Source organism: Bemisia tabaci, chromosome 7, assembly GCF_918797505.1.
Source record: "Bemisia tabaci chromosome 7, PGI_BMITA_v3".
In the NCBI taxonomy this organism is placed as follows: domain Eukaryota; kingdom Metazoa; phylum Arthropoda; class Insecta; order Hemiptera; family Aleyrodidae; genus Bemisia; species Bemisia tabaci.
Window position 1 is genome coordinate 21631981 of NC_092799.1, and position 16215 is coordinate 21648195.

Sequence of the window (16215 nt, forward strand, 5' to 3'; positions counted from 1 at the left end):
ATTTTAGGATCGGAAGGAAATTAAAAAATAAAAAACAATCAGGCAGTGCTGGTGATATGCTTACTTTGGCTCCAAATATCGGCGGCAGCAGCGAATTTTTGAGCACTACAACGATAGTTAGGGTAAGATTAAAACACAATAAGAACCAATCAAAACGGAGAATTTGTTAGAATAGCTGGTTACTTCGATAGATCACTGTTGGATAAATTGTTTTAAAAATAAAGTGGACAAGACGGTTTCAGGTGCTGCTAGGCAACTCGGCAAAATGGCGGGAGTAGAGCGGAAGAAACGTTATCAGAAGATTTCTCTGGAAAGCCGCGCCGCGCCTGAAATAGACAACCAAACTTCACGTCTCACGGCGACTTAATTGTAATTGAAGATCGTTGAATGCCGCTATACAAGAGAATTTATAGGCGTCAAATAGCAAGGCAAAATTCGAACTGGTTACATTCGTAAAGCCGCAAACAAACACGAAATGATAATTGCTGAACCAGAAAGAGAAACAGGCAGCGGATATACGGAATTTCACTGACGTCAGCGCTCCTGCAATGAATGAACTGCGCATGCGCAACCCCCACCATTTACTAGGGTCCTCCCACTGCCTCACCAAAGCTCTCATTTGATTGGTTCTTGAAAAAATGAGGAGGCATTCGCGCATGCGCAGATCTTAGGATATAAATCAGGGGCATTTTGCAAAAACCACTGAAAGCACATTTTTTTTTCATTTTTTTTTCTTTTTTTTTTTGGTGCCTGGCGCGACTACATTATCTCCATTTAATGGAAAAAACATGGGAGTCGCTTGAAGATTACGGGTCCTCACCATTCACTCAATCATTCGGGATGTGTGATGGCACACTTCATAAGAATGTTCGATCAGTCTCCCCCTCCCCCCCCCTCCCAGTTGCTGAATTGGATTCTGCTGAAGGCAAGGGATGAAGGAGGGGGGAGGGGGCTCTGTTAGAACGAAAAGATAAACCCATAGATAGCGCTGACTCTAGATTGAAGGACGGATCTCGAAGGTAGCTCGCGATCAATGATGATGAAGAAATTAGGGGGAGGGGGATTGCCCCAAAAAACCCTCTACTTGGAGGGGAGGAGGGTTCCTTTCCCCCCTCCCCCCCCCATTCACTGCAGAAAACCGGGCCTTCAACCCTCGAGGTCCTTACTACATAGTCATGAAGAAATTATACGTAAGGAAAGGTTTTGATTATGAAGGGTTGTTTCATGTGTGGAGTGTGACATTATCGATTTGATGGCTCCATTTAATGTTGGGACACGCCCAACTTTTGAGTTGAATTTTGGTAAGAAAAAACGCATCGTGACTATGAGGCGGTATGTGACCACCTCCGGTCAGATGAATAAGCCTTTTTAAAACTGGAGCTCGGTGCGACTTTCGGATAAGACGAAATATACGCCATTTTGGAAATCACATTTCAATTTCTTATTAGTATAATTAGGGAGGCTTATTTTTCGTCGCGCTCAAAATGTCCGTCAACTATTTTGGGGTGAAGAACAACCTTATCGTAAACTTGCGTAACTATTTTATTTTTACGCAAGGAAAAAGTCCGAACGATGAAAGGTTAATAATTTAAAAAAAATGAAGAATTTTAAACCATCATTATTTCTTCCCACGAAAAGGAATTTGGACAAAATAAAAAAACCTATCAATGTTTGGAGATATTATATTTCAGCACACGTGTTGAATTCCTGTTGGCTCATGTTATACGAAGAGCAACGGTGCTACGACAAAATGTGCTTGCCTAGTGCGCAGTAACACAGCGCCCCACCGACGATCTCCCCCTCCCCGTTCCTACAACTCTCTAGAATACACGGACCCTTTACCCTCCTCTTCCCGCCAGCCTAGCGACTTACAGGTGACCTTGAGTTCTGAGCATGATGGCGCTGGCATGTTTGTTCATTGCGCCGACAGAGAGCGCCAACGGACAAATGAATCTCATGCTGCCGCTTCTAACTGCATCATTGTCAGACTTACGAATATTCATAACAATGTCGACCACGAGATCTCATTCGTGACAAAATTGCGATAGAATGTTATATTTGGCAACATTACGTTTCCCTGCAAAACCGTGCGGCGAACTGTTGCCAAATAGGCAGAATGTACTGTACATTACCTGATTAATGAAAAATTTTGAAAACTGAGAACTTATTGTTTCGAGCTGACCTTTCGTATTAATTCGAGATCCGCAAAGACTAAACTGACTCAAATTAAATCTTCTAATGATGCTTGAGGTAACTACTCTTGCCTTAAAATTGAGCCGCATGTAACTGCGATCTGGCAGCATGGCATTTTTCCCCATCGCGATTCATTCCAAATGTTGCCAAGTTCACTCCCTTTCCCTTTCTATTCGAGAAAGTAATCAGGGGAAAAATGCCAAACTTAGACAACTCACTACTTGGATTTGACATAATAGAATTAATTAAATGGTACCTATTAATAAATTCAAATTTTCTTTTTGATTTCTGCAGCTCAATACAATGATTGTGTGGAAAGTTTGTTCCCTATTTTTTACCCTTGTTTAAAAAAGGAATATTTTTAAGAAAAAATTATCACCAGAACTGGTTCACCAAAATTGAGTGAAACAGAAAAATCTGGTGATAACTCAGGTATATTCCAATATAGAGAAAATTAGTATAAAAACCTACCCAAGGAGAAGCAGAAAAAATTGATATTCCATCAATTTCATGATACTTAAGCTCTACGCCTACTAAAGCATAAGCTTTACATTAAGTTTTATAGGAAATTTATTTAGTGTTTTCTAGTTTTATTGTCTTTACAATAATATATATAATTGATGAAAATTTTGACAGTTAAATGGAAAAATGGGTATGGGTTGCATAAAAGTTGGCCCATTAGGTACTGACACAGATTGGTCTGGATGAAAATGAAAGAGGGAAAATAAAGAAACAATTCATTAAAAAAATTGAATGATGGGACATTTTATAACTTTATTTCCTCAAGTGTATTTTGACCAGCTTTTACTTGACGGAATGAAGCAATGAAAACTTCTGCGTCTTTAGAATGAATTTCATTTTTGAGGAGAAACTAGCAATGCTGACCCAAATACACTCTTCAAACTTGTTAGGCTTAACTCTATCCATGGTCAAAGTGTAAAATCACGTACCTATGTTAGTGACGATACAGACTTCCTATCACTCTTCATTTTTTCTTTGGAAAACTAGTCAATGTAACGTACTGAAAACCTCCTTAACTGTTCTTCCCTGTTAGCAGATAATTCTGTATATTCTTCAAGCTATAAGGTTGGCCTGTTTCTCTTTGAAAAAATAAAACATGAGCGGGAATTTTGAACCATCGCAAAAAAGATCTGTGGTTTTGCACTTTGGCCACTGATAAGTAAAATCAAATTACATGAAATGAATCTTCCAATTCTGAGAAGAAATTGAAAAACATATCTTTTTTATTAATTCAGTCATTTTTTTTTTACAAAACATAACAAAATTATGTACTTACAGCTATACATATTCTATTTATGTACACGTTATATACACCCTGAGAACAAGCGGTCGATAGTTAAGATTCTGTATCTTGTTTTTCTTCTTGTTTCTTCTTCCATAATTTAGCACTGGCCAGAAGTTTCAGATTTGGTTTAGTTGCCTCATCCTCAGGGAAAATATAGTCAAATATTTCTTCCCATCCTTCGTCTCTCTGTAAAAAGGAAAAAAAAACACAGATTCATTGTTAGTTATTCGATGATAAGAAACAGAAACTCATTCAAAGAAGCTTTCATTGCATCCTTAAAAAAAGGTACAGATTGACTTTCAGGGTTGCCTTAATTTCTTTATCTTCAAATTCCCTGACTTTCCCTGACTATTTTTGCTCAACTCTGACTTTAAATTGTCTAATTTCCTGACTCCTCGACTTTCGAAAAAAATTTCCATGTTCTTTTTTATCTCTTAAAATACACTATCTTCCCCTGAACTTTGGACAAAATTTCTTTGTTTAAAGCTGAAATGATAGATAAAGGCATTCAGTAGCAGGTTAAAAGATGACAAGCCTCAAAATGACCGAGAGGGTAAACAGTTGGAAGATCAGTAATGTTTTAGTGATTAGTAGATGTGCCAGAAATTCAATAACTTTTCCCAGTCGTCACCGATTCCCTGACTTTCCCTGATTTTCTAGGTTTTCCAGACCATAGGCAACCTTAGACTTTCTATTCAAGAAAGCAAAGGATCAACTAATGACTGGTTGATTAGGAAATATGGTTTCTCCTGAATGAAACTGGACAATGACAAGCTTAAATAAATTGTAAACTTCCTGAATTGTTGGGTTTAGAATCACTACATAAGTGCAGAATAAGGAATCGCCCTTCATCAATGGGTCAGTTACGCAAATTGCAGAATCACGTTAAGCATACAGATAAGCAAAAATAAATAATATCGGTCCAGACATCAAATTTTAACACAGACATCGCCCATCAAAAACAAAACAGTTTATGACATCATTCATAATGTTGGTACATACCGTGGTTTCTTCCACCTTGGTTACACCCAAGTTTTACATTGAGCAACCAGTGGAAACGTTTGTATCACTGATTGATGAAAACAAAAGGAGAAGAGACCAAGGTATGCATTATCGCTGCGGATGACGTCATATCGTGCTCCCATTGTGATTTTTGAGTGATTCGAACCATAAAATGCCTATTCTTATGGCTGTATCTCTAGCACACAACACACCTGATGGCTTTAACCTCCTCTTATCCACTGATTGAACTTTGACTGCGATAGCTTCTTAGAAAAAGCAAAAATAATAAATAAATTAAAGAAAAGAATAATAAGAAAAAAATACTTACTCCATCCTCGCTGACCATCTTCCTCCTCTTCTTAATTCTGCGAGGCATTTTATCCTCGACAACTTTCAAGCTTTCCTCATCTCCGTTTTGTTTTTCGAAGTCTCTCCAAGCTTCAAGCAACATGACACGCTCTTCTTTCTCACCTGCTGCCATTTTTAGAGACTGGTTGGCTCTTTCAAATACCCTTCTGGCTGGTGATACATCGTCAGAGTCAGCGTTCGCCATTTCAAATTGAGCGTAACTTATCCACACCTGGAAAAAAAAATTGTGGCATGAAATATCATAATTAAAAGGTCTTCACATCATTATCTTAAACACATGACATATCAGTATCAATTTTTAGTAAAAAACTACTTTTGCCTTCGCAAAAATTTGATTTTCATAGAGAAATAGTCCTGCCTCCTCTAAAATGGCAAAAGCAGCCTGGAGGAGATTTCAGTCAAAACTAGTCTTGTAAAACTGTACATGAGTTTTGATTGTTGGGGGAAGGATAAAAGTATTTCAGTTTTCAGATGATATTTTAATAATAGTAATTATTATTGAAATAGTTTATTAATATTAGTTGTAACAATTCAGAGAATATTTCATCAATATTTCAGATTTAATTGTTAGCAAAACTAGAGAGAGTTCTATTCGTTCTCTGACTACATTTTGTTACCTTTGTCTTTACAGGAGAGCTATTTTTTAATTAAAGGTTTTTTAAATGATAATGACGAATTATGAATGAGAATAATGGGAAATGATGACTTGGTTAAAAAACGTGTGATTGGAGAAATTAGCGTTCAATTTTTAGTGTATGGAAAAATACTGAAGAATGAACTTTAAACAGAATGCAAGTTACTAAAACAGTTCTTGCGTTATTTTCCTCGTGCATGTTCACGAAATTGTTTGTCCTGCAGAAAAATAAATAAGCTAAACAATAAATTAAACAAGTTAAAAAATGAATATTTAATATATCCATACCTTCACATGCATAGTTCGTTCTAATAACCGCTCATATAATTGCCTAGCATTTTCTATTTCTTCTTGTCCGATTTCAAAATCTATGTACGCTTTCCACAGGAGTTCTGGCATGTCCAAGCGCGGTTGGTTAATGGCTAGTTCATAAATAGCTCGAGCTCTTACAATATCTCCCAAAATTGTCTCTAATTCTGCGAACTGAAAAAAAAAAGAAAAAAAAAAAAAAATTGGTAAAACAATAATTTCATAACGATCACGATAACGATGAAATGAAAATTTGAAAATAATTTATAAATAAGAATTATAGTCCCTGGCAACTAAATAAAGAAACATAAGCTTTTCTGAGGCTTTTGTCTTCCATAGTCGGGCTCTTTTTTCTTGGGCACCAGTGAATGTCTATGATGAACCTCATTTTCTGCGAATCACTTTGCAAACTACTGGTTTTTCTCAGATCTGATACAGACTTAAATTTAAAGCTCTGAAATGTTTGAAAGAGAAAGCTTAAAAAAACAAAATTTTTGGAAAAATTTTCTCACAAATTTCATACATTGAGAGAAGAAATAACATAGTATCTTCCATGCAAAAAAACGAAAATTTCTCTTTAGCAGTTTGACACAAAAATTTATGCAAAGTTACAGCTTTTGGTGCTTAAATGGAGGATAAAAGACAAAAAAACCTCCATTGAGGAAATTTTTCTTTTTAGAGCTACGCTGTTTGGAGCAAGACCAGGTAAGGGCAATCGGAAAGACTTTGGCAGATGCGTTTCAGGTCTAATTCCACCCATCACCTGTGCAGCACAGCCTCCTGAAACTCAGCTTCCAAGCTTGGAGACGTAGTTAAAATAAAACTGAGGTTTAGTCAAGTGACCGCAGCCGTAACCAAATTTATTTCAATCTACTAGGTAATTGACCAAACAACACTCATACTGGCTTGGCAAGTCATTATTACAATTAATATAATAGCTATAGAGCACCTCTCAGATTAGACACAGAGGAGTTGATTGAAAGTGTAGCGTTTGGTGCTTGAACTCTTCACAAAGAGAAAAAGACTCGAAAAAAAGGGTCGTTTTCGCACGTCTTTTCACATTTTTCTTATCTACTGATTGGAGACCTTAAATTTTCATCAATTTCTTATGTCAAATACATCTTATCAACACTAACTTACCCTCATCCAGGTTATACAATTTTCCGGGCCAAACTCTAAAAATTTTTGATATAAAATTCTACTTCTGTCGAATTCTCTCAGTTGAATTTCTAGGTCAATGTATCCTCTAAATAGTTTATTTTTGGGACAAATTCCTAGTCCCATTCCCTGAAACAGATAGAAAAGCAAATTTCATGGAAAATTTTTAAAATCAAATCGAATTTTACAAACTAGATTAGCGAAAAGTGCAAAAAATATCAGTACCTATTCAAAAAAAAATAAGTGTTAGTGAAAACAAAAAATAATAAGTGTTAGTGAAAACAAAAAATAATAGTGTATGTGCTCCTAACTGGTCAAAAAATTTCAATGCCTCTTACCGCAAAACTTCCCCTGCTATTCAATTGAGGGGGAACGGCATCAAGATTCATATTGGTTAAATACATATTAACAGTGAAACTACCAAACCACATATCTCGTTTGCAGTGTTTAAAAATCTCCGCTCCTGTTATACTTTTTTAAGGAAAAACAAAGCAACATCATTCATTGAAATTTTCTCAGAATTTGCCTTGCACATAGGAGAAAAATTGCCTTGTCTAACTCAATTTTTTATTTTTTTGCACTTGGCCCATTATTGATTCCAAGTCGGCACATAGTTTTATTCTTGGACAAGTATCTGTGATTACTGAAAATTTTTTTAACCCACAACTAGCTTTAAAGAAACATTTTACAAGCTATATCTTGACATTAAGTAAAGAATATTGAAAATAATGAAAAATAGAAATAAGAGTGCATTATAAGAAAAACTAGAGTATTTGCAATTTGATACAAAAATTTCAAACAAAAGAATAAAAAAATTTATTAAGTTCAAACTTACCAAAGTTTTCCTGGCTGCAGACAAATTTTTATGCCTGATTTCGAACTGAGCGTATAAAAGCCATATCTTGCTAAAGGTGAAGACTTTATGTGGTAACAACTCTAAACAAGCACGATACACCTGCCGTGTTCTTTCTTCATCTTCCGCTTCAAGTTCTTCAAAGAGGGCATAGTTTATCCATAAATAAATATACCTTCGCCAGAAATGTTTATCCTGCCACATGCACAAAATCAGATTGTTTTAAACGAGAGAAACAGAGAAGAAAAAGTTGATAAAGGAAACCACAGAAGGCAAAAACTTCTCAAATTTTTGTCAAAAGGAGATAGAATTATTGAAAGAATGGTCATGCGCTAACAGAATGCACTTGAATCTTAAAATTCAACAATCATTTTTGCTTAAAGAAGGGACGAGAAGAGAGCTAGAATCTATTGTAATCCAATTTTAGATCATTTAGTGTTTTCTTTAAAGAAGCTTTATTAGCCTAGATCCAAGATTGGTCAATAAACAACCCCCACTAAATTTTCCAAACCCCAGTGGACTTTTCTCCGGATACTGAGAAATTCCTCGCCAGCGAAATTTCAAGATTTTTCTATATAATGTTCCTTATGATTTCTATAATAAGATGAGTTTTTAAAGGCAATTTTTCTATGATCCAATCTCGAGGGAATCAGGGCTGCAAAGTGCATTTTTTGGCAGTTTTACACATAATCAAAGAGAAGAGCAAGCTCTTCTTTCCGTGTCTTGCGTCGGCCGGGGAGATAAAACAGCCCGTTCACTCATTTCAACACAAAAAGTTCTGCATCTTCGACTCAGCGACAGTGAGCCACTTTGCTGTATCATAACTTGTGTAAAACTGCCGAAAAATGTACTTTTTAGCCCTGATTTTCTCCAGATTAGTACGTAGAAAATTCAATTTTAAAAACTCATCTTACTCAGGAGATCAGAATGTTAAAAAAATCTCAAGATTTAGCCACTGCCAAATTTTTTGGTATTCCGTGAATAGTCCTCTTTATTATTCCTCTATACGGAAACAATCAAAATGGTTTTTCCAGGTTTTTTTTTAAAAAAAAAAAGTAAACTGTTTCCCTTAAATTTCTGTGGATATTTTTCAATAAATGAAGGAATCAATAAAAAATTTCAAAAAAAGCTAGGAGTTAGTTTCCTCCAAAAAGAAAAAAAAAAAACATGAGGGGAGATTTGCACCACCATGATCACGGATACAAATTTTCCTATTTAAGCCATAAATATAAATAATTACCTTGGTTAATGGAACGTTTGCTATAGCCCGTTCATAAGTTTCTCTAATGGTGTCTAAATTTCCTTCATCTTCGACTAGCCGTAGATAATCAAACCATGCATCATAATTTGTAGGGTTTGCTTTAACTTCCTGCATTGAAAAAAAAATAAATATATATTTGTGTATTTGAATTAAATAAGGAAAAACATTATGATTACTGAATGCTCAAATAAACTGTAGGAAAAAAAGAAGAGGTAAACTCAGATAAAGTGATTTGTTTGCGAGACTGAGCGATGAAATTAAATTTTTTAAAGCATTTCCACATTTTTTAAAAGCAAAGAAATAGACCACCACATAATTTAATAATTTATTAATTTGATAAAATTTGAATAGAAATGTTCTGAGGAGGCCTTAGAAATGTCTAAGGTAAAGGAGGTGCCTACTCTAACGATTGGTAGATTGCAAAACACGTGAGGTACAGAACGCAATTTAAAGAAATTTTTTTAGTAGTAATGACACTTGAATACATATGAGACTCCCAAATGTCCAAATACATTCTTAGGGAATCAGCGAATTTTCATGGAATCGAGAATTTTGGTCGATGAGAAAAAGTGAAATTGTGAACTTTTGCTCCCTATAAGCATATTTTCGTTGATAATCGGTCAAACTAAAATGGGTGGATAATGCGCTTTTGTTTTTTGTTTTGACGGGTCATACTTTTTCGGAACCAAATCGAGACTCACCAGATAGATAGAGGGTGGAATGCTTGCAAACATTGGTGCCAAAAGTAAACCCTACTAAAATAGGATTGAGTCATGATGTAGATGATATAGCCTGATGTAGATGATAGCATCCGATCAGCATCAATTTCGAAAGTCTAACCTCAGAAGTTTACTTTTGGCTACTGGCTTTTTGGCTCTACTGATCATTAACGAAAATACGCTTTTAGATGTTAAAAATTTGAATGATCAAAAATGGTGTAGCGAAAACTCACCTCTTCATATTGAAATTTTCTTTTACTTGCAATGACATCCTCGATTCCTGTTCGATCACCGTACTTCTTTTCATGTATAGTGTAGGCTTTATAAATTTCATGTGTCCTCTCTTTGGCAATATGATCAAGGGCATACTTGTATATCACTCTCGCACGATCATGCTGAAAATAGTAAAACAGCTATTAAATTGAGAATGTACACTTTTATTCAATTTGAGGTCAAGAAAAAAATGAACTTGAATTTCAATGCAGTAAGAATGATTCATTTGGTGTCTAACACAGTCTTAAATGAGGATGTAGGTGGAGAAGCCGTGTCGGAGGCAAAGCAGCATTTAGACGAAATTATGTTCAGAATATTCAACTGCTGCAATAGTAGGGCAACCTCTCTTCAGAAGAAGTGCCTGTCATACTTGATAATTATGCAGTTGCCTTAAACATTGGTAAGGAAAATTCTGGGTTTATGCTGAATCCGAAACCAGTGCTCTAGAATAATGACTTCTGTGCGCTTATTTTGTTTTCTTGATTATGTTCTTATATTAATAATTTTGAATCATGCAGATTAAAATATTAATGTTGGAAATCAAACATACTTCTTTTTGTCCTTCTTCAAACTTAGCAAAGGCAATGAATAGCTTCTCATCTAGAATCTCTTCACCGAAAAATTCTACTGCTCTTTCATACACCTGCCTGGCTCCAGATATGAAGCCATTTTTTTCTTCGAACCTGATAAAAGAAAACAAAAAAAAAATCTACATTTAACATACGTTTTATCAACAAAGAAGTTGTATGGGAAAAAACTGAAAAATCTAAATTCCAAAAGATTTAAGCCTTGAGTGGACAAAAGTCTTCATTAAAATTCCATCAAAAATAAGAGTAGGTATGTAGCGAAGGCAAAAAAGCGAAACCATGCATTTCCATTGCAGTGTTTCAAAATGTCTGCTCCTATTTTATGTTCTTTTTTTAAAGAGAAACAAGCCAACTTTATAGCTTGAAATTTATTAAAAAAATACTCTCCTAAAAGAGAAGAAAAATCAAGGAAGTTCTCTAAAAATTATGTATATTGACTTAATAGCTGAAGAAAAAATAAAGTACAACAGGAAGTCTGCTACATGGTAAACGGAAATATGCAGATTCACACTTTGGCCATCCAATGTATACAAATGCAAACAATTTTTTTTTCTTCCTTTACAAACAATTTGTACAACTCTTTACAGCTCATCAGGCTTGTCATTTTCATAGGATTTAATTAGAGGTTTCATTTCATATGCAGTCCAAAAGTTTTAATGAGTCTCCTTCTCATCAGTGACTACAGACTACGATTTAAAATACAGTGCATGAACAACAGCTGTGTAGTCACGTACTAGTCCATTTATTTTATTTTTGGTCTGGCGTTTTTTTTACTGTTATATTTGTGCTGAACATTCCATAATGCTGCATAATGGATACATGTCATGTTCTTTAATATCTAATTACCTTGCATACTTGATCCAATTTTTAACATCAGGATGTACCATTACAAACTTGTTATAGATCATTCGAGCTCTATCAATTTCACCATAACGAAGCTCAAATTTGATATAGGTCAGCCACGCTTGCTCATCTGGTTCCCATTCCATCCACCGCTCAAACACCTGCCGAGCGCCTGTGGAGAAAAAATATGATGATTCTGAAAGGCTTGTATATAAATAATAGAATGAAAGTATGACTCAATGATATTTTTACATGAATTATTAGACTAAAAAAAATTGACAGTAGTAATTACATGAAGGACACAAACTTAAAGTTTATAATAAAGAAAGTTTAAAAATATGGTTTTTAAAGTTATTCTTACTTTCATTGACTGAGATTTATTTCAGTCTAAGTTATTATCCTGTCAAGGATGCTTTGTAATTATTAATATATAATTTATGATATATACTTTTTGAGGACTCACGATTTTTTACCATTTTCTAATGCCACTCATGATATGGAGCTTACCAACGGCCAAGTATCTTCGGACTCCTCTACGAAAAATTTACAGAAATATGCTATGTATAACTTCAAAATAATCACAAATGTAGGAATATGAATACTGCTTGACTGTGTAACTGGTTATTTGAAATCAAATTGTGGACACCAACATGTTTGTTTGTTTGTTTGTTAGTTTTTTGTTTCTTTTTTTACGGCAATTTATGGCCCTTAAAAAAAATATAATTTGTGCAAAAATTTGAAGGAAAATAGCAAATCCATTAATAATAGACCAAATGTTAATCAGCACATTGTGTTGATTTCATAGAGAAAGTTTTTAAGGCCACTTAGAAAATTGCGGAGGCGCAGAAATAATTTCACCCCAAGAGAAATATCTCATGCATCACTGAATTTAGAGGAGCTTTGGATAATTATGCCCCTTTTTGTTATGTTTGCTAATGTTTCATACAAATAATTAAAAGAATGATCATCATACCTGCAATATTTCCAAGTTGTTCTTCCATGTAAGTATACTTGTACCAAAACTGATTAGCACGCGGCAGTATTGTGACAGCACGGTCCCAAAGATTGCGAGCATGATTGACTTGCCGATTTCGCATTTCCATCTCAGCATATTTAAGCCATAATAAAATGCTTCGATGAAAATCACATAGGGCTCTTTCATAAATTGATCTTGCTCTGAAAAATCATTGAAATAATCAATATTATAATCGGAACTACAAGATAGTCAAATACTGGAGAAACCTTTAAAAATTTGAACAACTTTAAGCTTAAAAGAGACGCTACACTCTGCTCTCTTTGCAGAGACAGTAGAAAACATTGTTGAAAATTTAGCAGTGTAATCAAGAATTCAATTATTTTTCCTGAGAAATCTATTGGAGGCAAAAAGCATACCTTCTCCGATCAAAAACATTTTAAGTATCTACGTTCACCCTGTCTAAATAGTGTGATTGATTTTATGGACATGGAGTTTTGAGAAATGTTTACATACAAAAAGACAACATCCACGGTCAGTATTTTAGGATTACCTACCTTTGAACTTCCTTCTGACTTTCCTCCCACTGAGCATATTTGATCCAATTGCTTATGACTGATCGGTTCTTTCTTATGTTATCTTCAAAGGCACGCCTTTTCCTGTGTTGATAGTCAGCTAATTCTTCTGGATCTGAGATTTTTTGTTTTGGAGGCTGGAACAAAAAAATAAAGTGAGAAAAGGTAGGTACTTATGAACTTTATTATTTACTTAATTTTCGTTTATTTTCTTACTTACATCTTCCATGCATGTACACTGTTGACTTGATACTTAGTCTTATCCAAGAAAAATCAACAAGGTGGACTGCTGGTTCGAAGTTAAAATTTAAAGAATCCTTAATGCTGGATCGCAAGCCGCACTGCTTAATTGGCTTATTTGATCAGGTTTGAGTTTCTTCGATCTATAAAGCTGATTCAGCTTGAAACTCTGTACAGTAGGATGAAACTACAATACAATTAAGAATAGCAAAATATTTTCATGACAACTTAATCGAATTCATCGGGATCGATGGGAAGTAATTAAATCACTACTTACAGGTGGCACTATTTCAAGATCTCTTTCTTTGGCTTCACGCAAAAGCTGCTCAGCTGTGATTTGAATTTCAGCCGGCGCTTTGTTTTTCACCTGAAAAAAAAAATAAAAAGTTGGAATTAGCACATCTAATAAAATGAAAATTTGTTCACTAAAAAGCCGTCCTTAGAAAAGTAAAATTCAGATTGACAACAAATTTTATGAATCAAACAACCTACTCATTACGCTCTTGTCAGCTTCAAAAGTATCAGTCTAAAGTAAAACTAATGGTTATGTTGAGGTTTTCAGAGGGAGAACAAGTATTGGAGAAATCTCTAGCTTCTGCTATCACTGAACGGTCAAGCAGCGAGACCATGAGCGCCCAAGGAGTAACTGTTGAAGGGACCCTGGTGGAATCAACCAGCCAACAGGCATTTGTGCATTCCGAATTACAGCATAATTTAGAATTATTATTGATACCTCAAAAGCATTGATACTTCAGTTTGATGCTCGATTCAGGTATCAATGCTTAGTATTGATACAATATCGATACTTTTCCAAGTATCAACATCCCGAAAGGTTTCTCTACTCTGGTGCTGGCATTATGTTAATTGAGTATAAGTCATTCAGCCTTATTTGACAAGTGTACTCGTCAGCACGCGCCCGAGACATAGTTCAGTTGATGAGTTAGTTCGCACCTTCTGTCGGCATTGCTACGCGATTGTTTTGGTCCTGTTTTTTTCTGTTTTCCCTATAGATGGCATATCAAGTGTAGCAACGCCGACAGATGGCGCGATTTAACTTGTAAGCTGAGATATGTCCTAGGCGCGCACTGACAAGTATACTCGTCATCTTAAAGGCCGTCATGCATTGTGAGCCTTGTTGCACTTTACAGTAGCAGAAATCAATCTTGTGGAAACAAACAAGGTTCTGCATGGCGAAATGCGAAAACACAAGCTGCTGTGTTGTGTGCTATAGAACCAAAAAAGATTTCATTACAGATACAATCTTACTTAGTGTCTCGCACTTAGAACAGTGGACGCAGCGCTAAAGTACACTCTGAGGGTTTACCCTCTCAATAGTAAAGAATTTAACTCCATCAAGTTCACATTAAATTCAGAGGCAGGATCATAGAAATTTGATCATTTAACCGCAAGTAGGTGCTGATAAAAAGTTTCCATCGTTCAAATAACTTTCAGTCAGGAAACGAGACAAGAAGATCTCCACACAAAATGTAATGGTTGTTATTAAAGAACAGGACTTACCTTAGCCACCTTGGGCATTTTTTGTGGTTTCTCCATGATTAAACGTTGGATTAACTAACTGTAAGGAGATAAAATAATAAAATTTAGGATTCAAAATCAAAATCAAAGTTGTGAATCGCAGGTAAGCGCCTTGCGCGCTCGAACGCGATGAAGGAAACATAACCTAAATAAACAAACCTGGTCAGAGCTACCTTCACCGGTGAGATCAACTCATCACAAGGTGAGCGGGAATTTTAAAATGACGGCTTTAAAGTCTTAAACTCTCATATTAAAATCTCGCATATTCTTCGCTGTCATATCACTCTTTAGAATGTTTAAATGAGATTAAAGCAAGTATCGCTGCTCTTTATTCTTCTCATATTCAGGATGTGTTTACATTTTGAATGCATCGTCAGTCAACAAAGTCAAAGGAATATTATGTTTAATTTTCTTTGAGCAGAACTACTTAGGTACACCGACAGTCTCCCTAGAAATTCCTCGTGAAATTTCTTCACTTGTTCCAAAAAAAAAATCACGACAAGCTGCGAGATAGTTTTCCTCAAAGAAAATAAAACGTAATCGGAGATTTTTAAATGTTGTAGTTGAGGTAGAGACCCATTTTTTTGCACTAGTGTCAGCCATCGAATTGTGGAAAACAGTCCGGCTAGGATTTGCTGAGAGACATTATTGAGATCACATCTTTAAATTTCTTTGCCTCAAAATTATTCTCTTATCCTCTCCGCAAATGAGAGTTCAACATTTCGCGGTTGAAACATGTGAAAATTTTAATATTTTTTTACACTATCTTTTTGAAGAATCTTCATTGTTCAATCTTATAGTTTCTAAAATCATACCTAGCTCACAATTTCACTAACTCTTGAACTGTACACATTTTTTAAACTTCTTAGAGGCAGTATGAAGCAGAGAAATTACATAAGTACCTACATAATCATGACGAAAAACAATACTTTAATTAAATGTTTCAGTAAATATTTAGCTGCCCGGTGTAGCATATACATATAATGAACAATATTTTTAAAAGTTTTTCGATACCTAGGTACCTAATCAATTAATGTGTCTCAGAGGTTCCATTGTTGAATTTCAGGGAGCTTTAAACTGAAAAATTATGAAAGGTTTTAAAAAATGTATTTTCATCTTACCTATTTATTCTTATTATTTAATGAATTAATACTAAAAATCGCCATCTTTAATCTGTTTATTGAATAAAATGAACCAAAGTAATTGTATTCTCTAGCTGTGAGTTTTAAACAGTGAGCCTTAGTGAGCTTTAAGCAACAAAAATTTAAAAAATCTCATCACTTAGGTTTATTTTATTCATTGGACACTTTATGAAATGTTCTACTTAGTACCAGTATCATGATGATTCTTGAGCCATCCAGTCGTTGAGATATTTCAATAATCA

General features: G+C 34.9%; 1 protein-coding gene across 1 annotated transcript; it reads right to left on the reverse strand.

Moving 5' to 3' along the window:
• Positions 1-103: 103 nt before the first annotated feature.
• Positions 104-14983, reverse strand: crn (pre-mRNA splicing factor crn). The gene is made up of 13 exons (XM_019040225.2): positions 14814-14983; positions 13573-13662; positions 13038-13192; positions 12481-12683; positions 11511-11679; positions 10628-10760; positions 10038-10199; positions 9065-9193; positions 7807-8019; positions 6954-7100; positions 5793-5987; positions 4830-5081; positions 104-3685 (listed from the first exon to the last, which is right to left on the reverse strand). The coding sequence occupies exons 1-13, from the start codon at positions 14847-14849 to the stop codon at positions 3551-3553; spliced, it is 2019 nt and encodes a 672-aa protein (XP_018895770.1). The 5' UTR covers positions 14850-14983; the 3' UTR covers positions 104-3550.
• Between the last annotated feature and the right edge of the window lie 1232 nt (positions 14984-16215).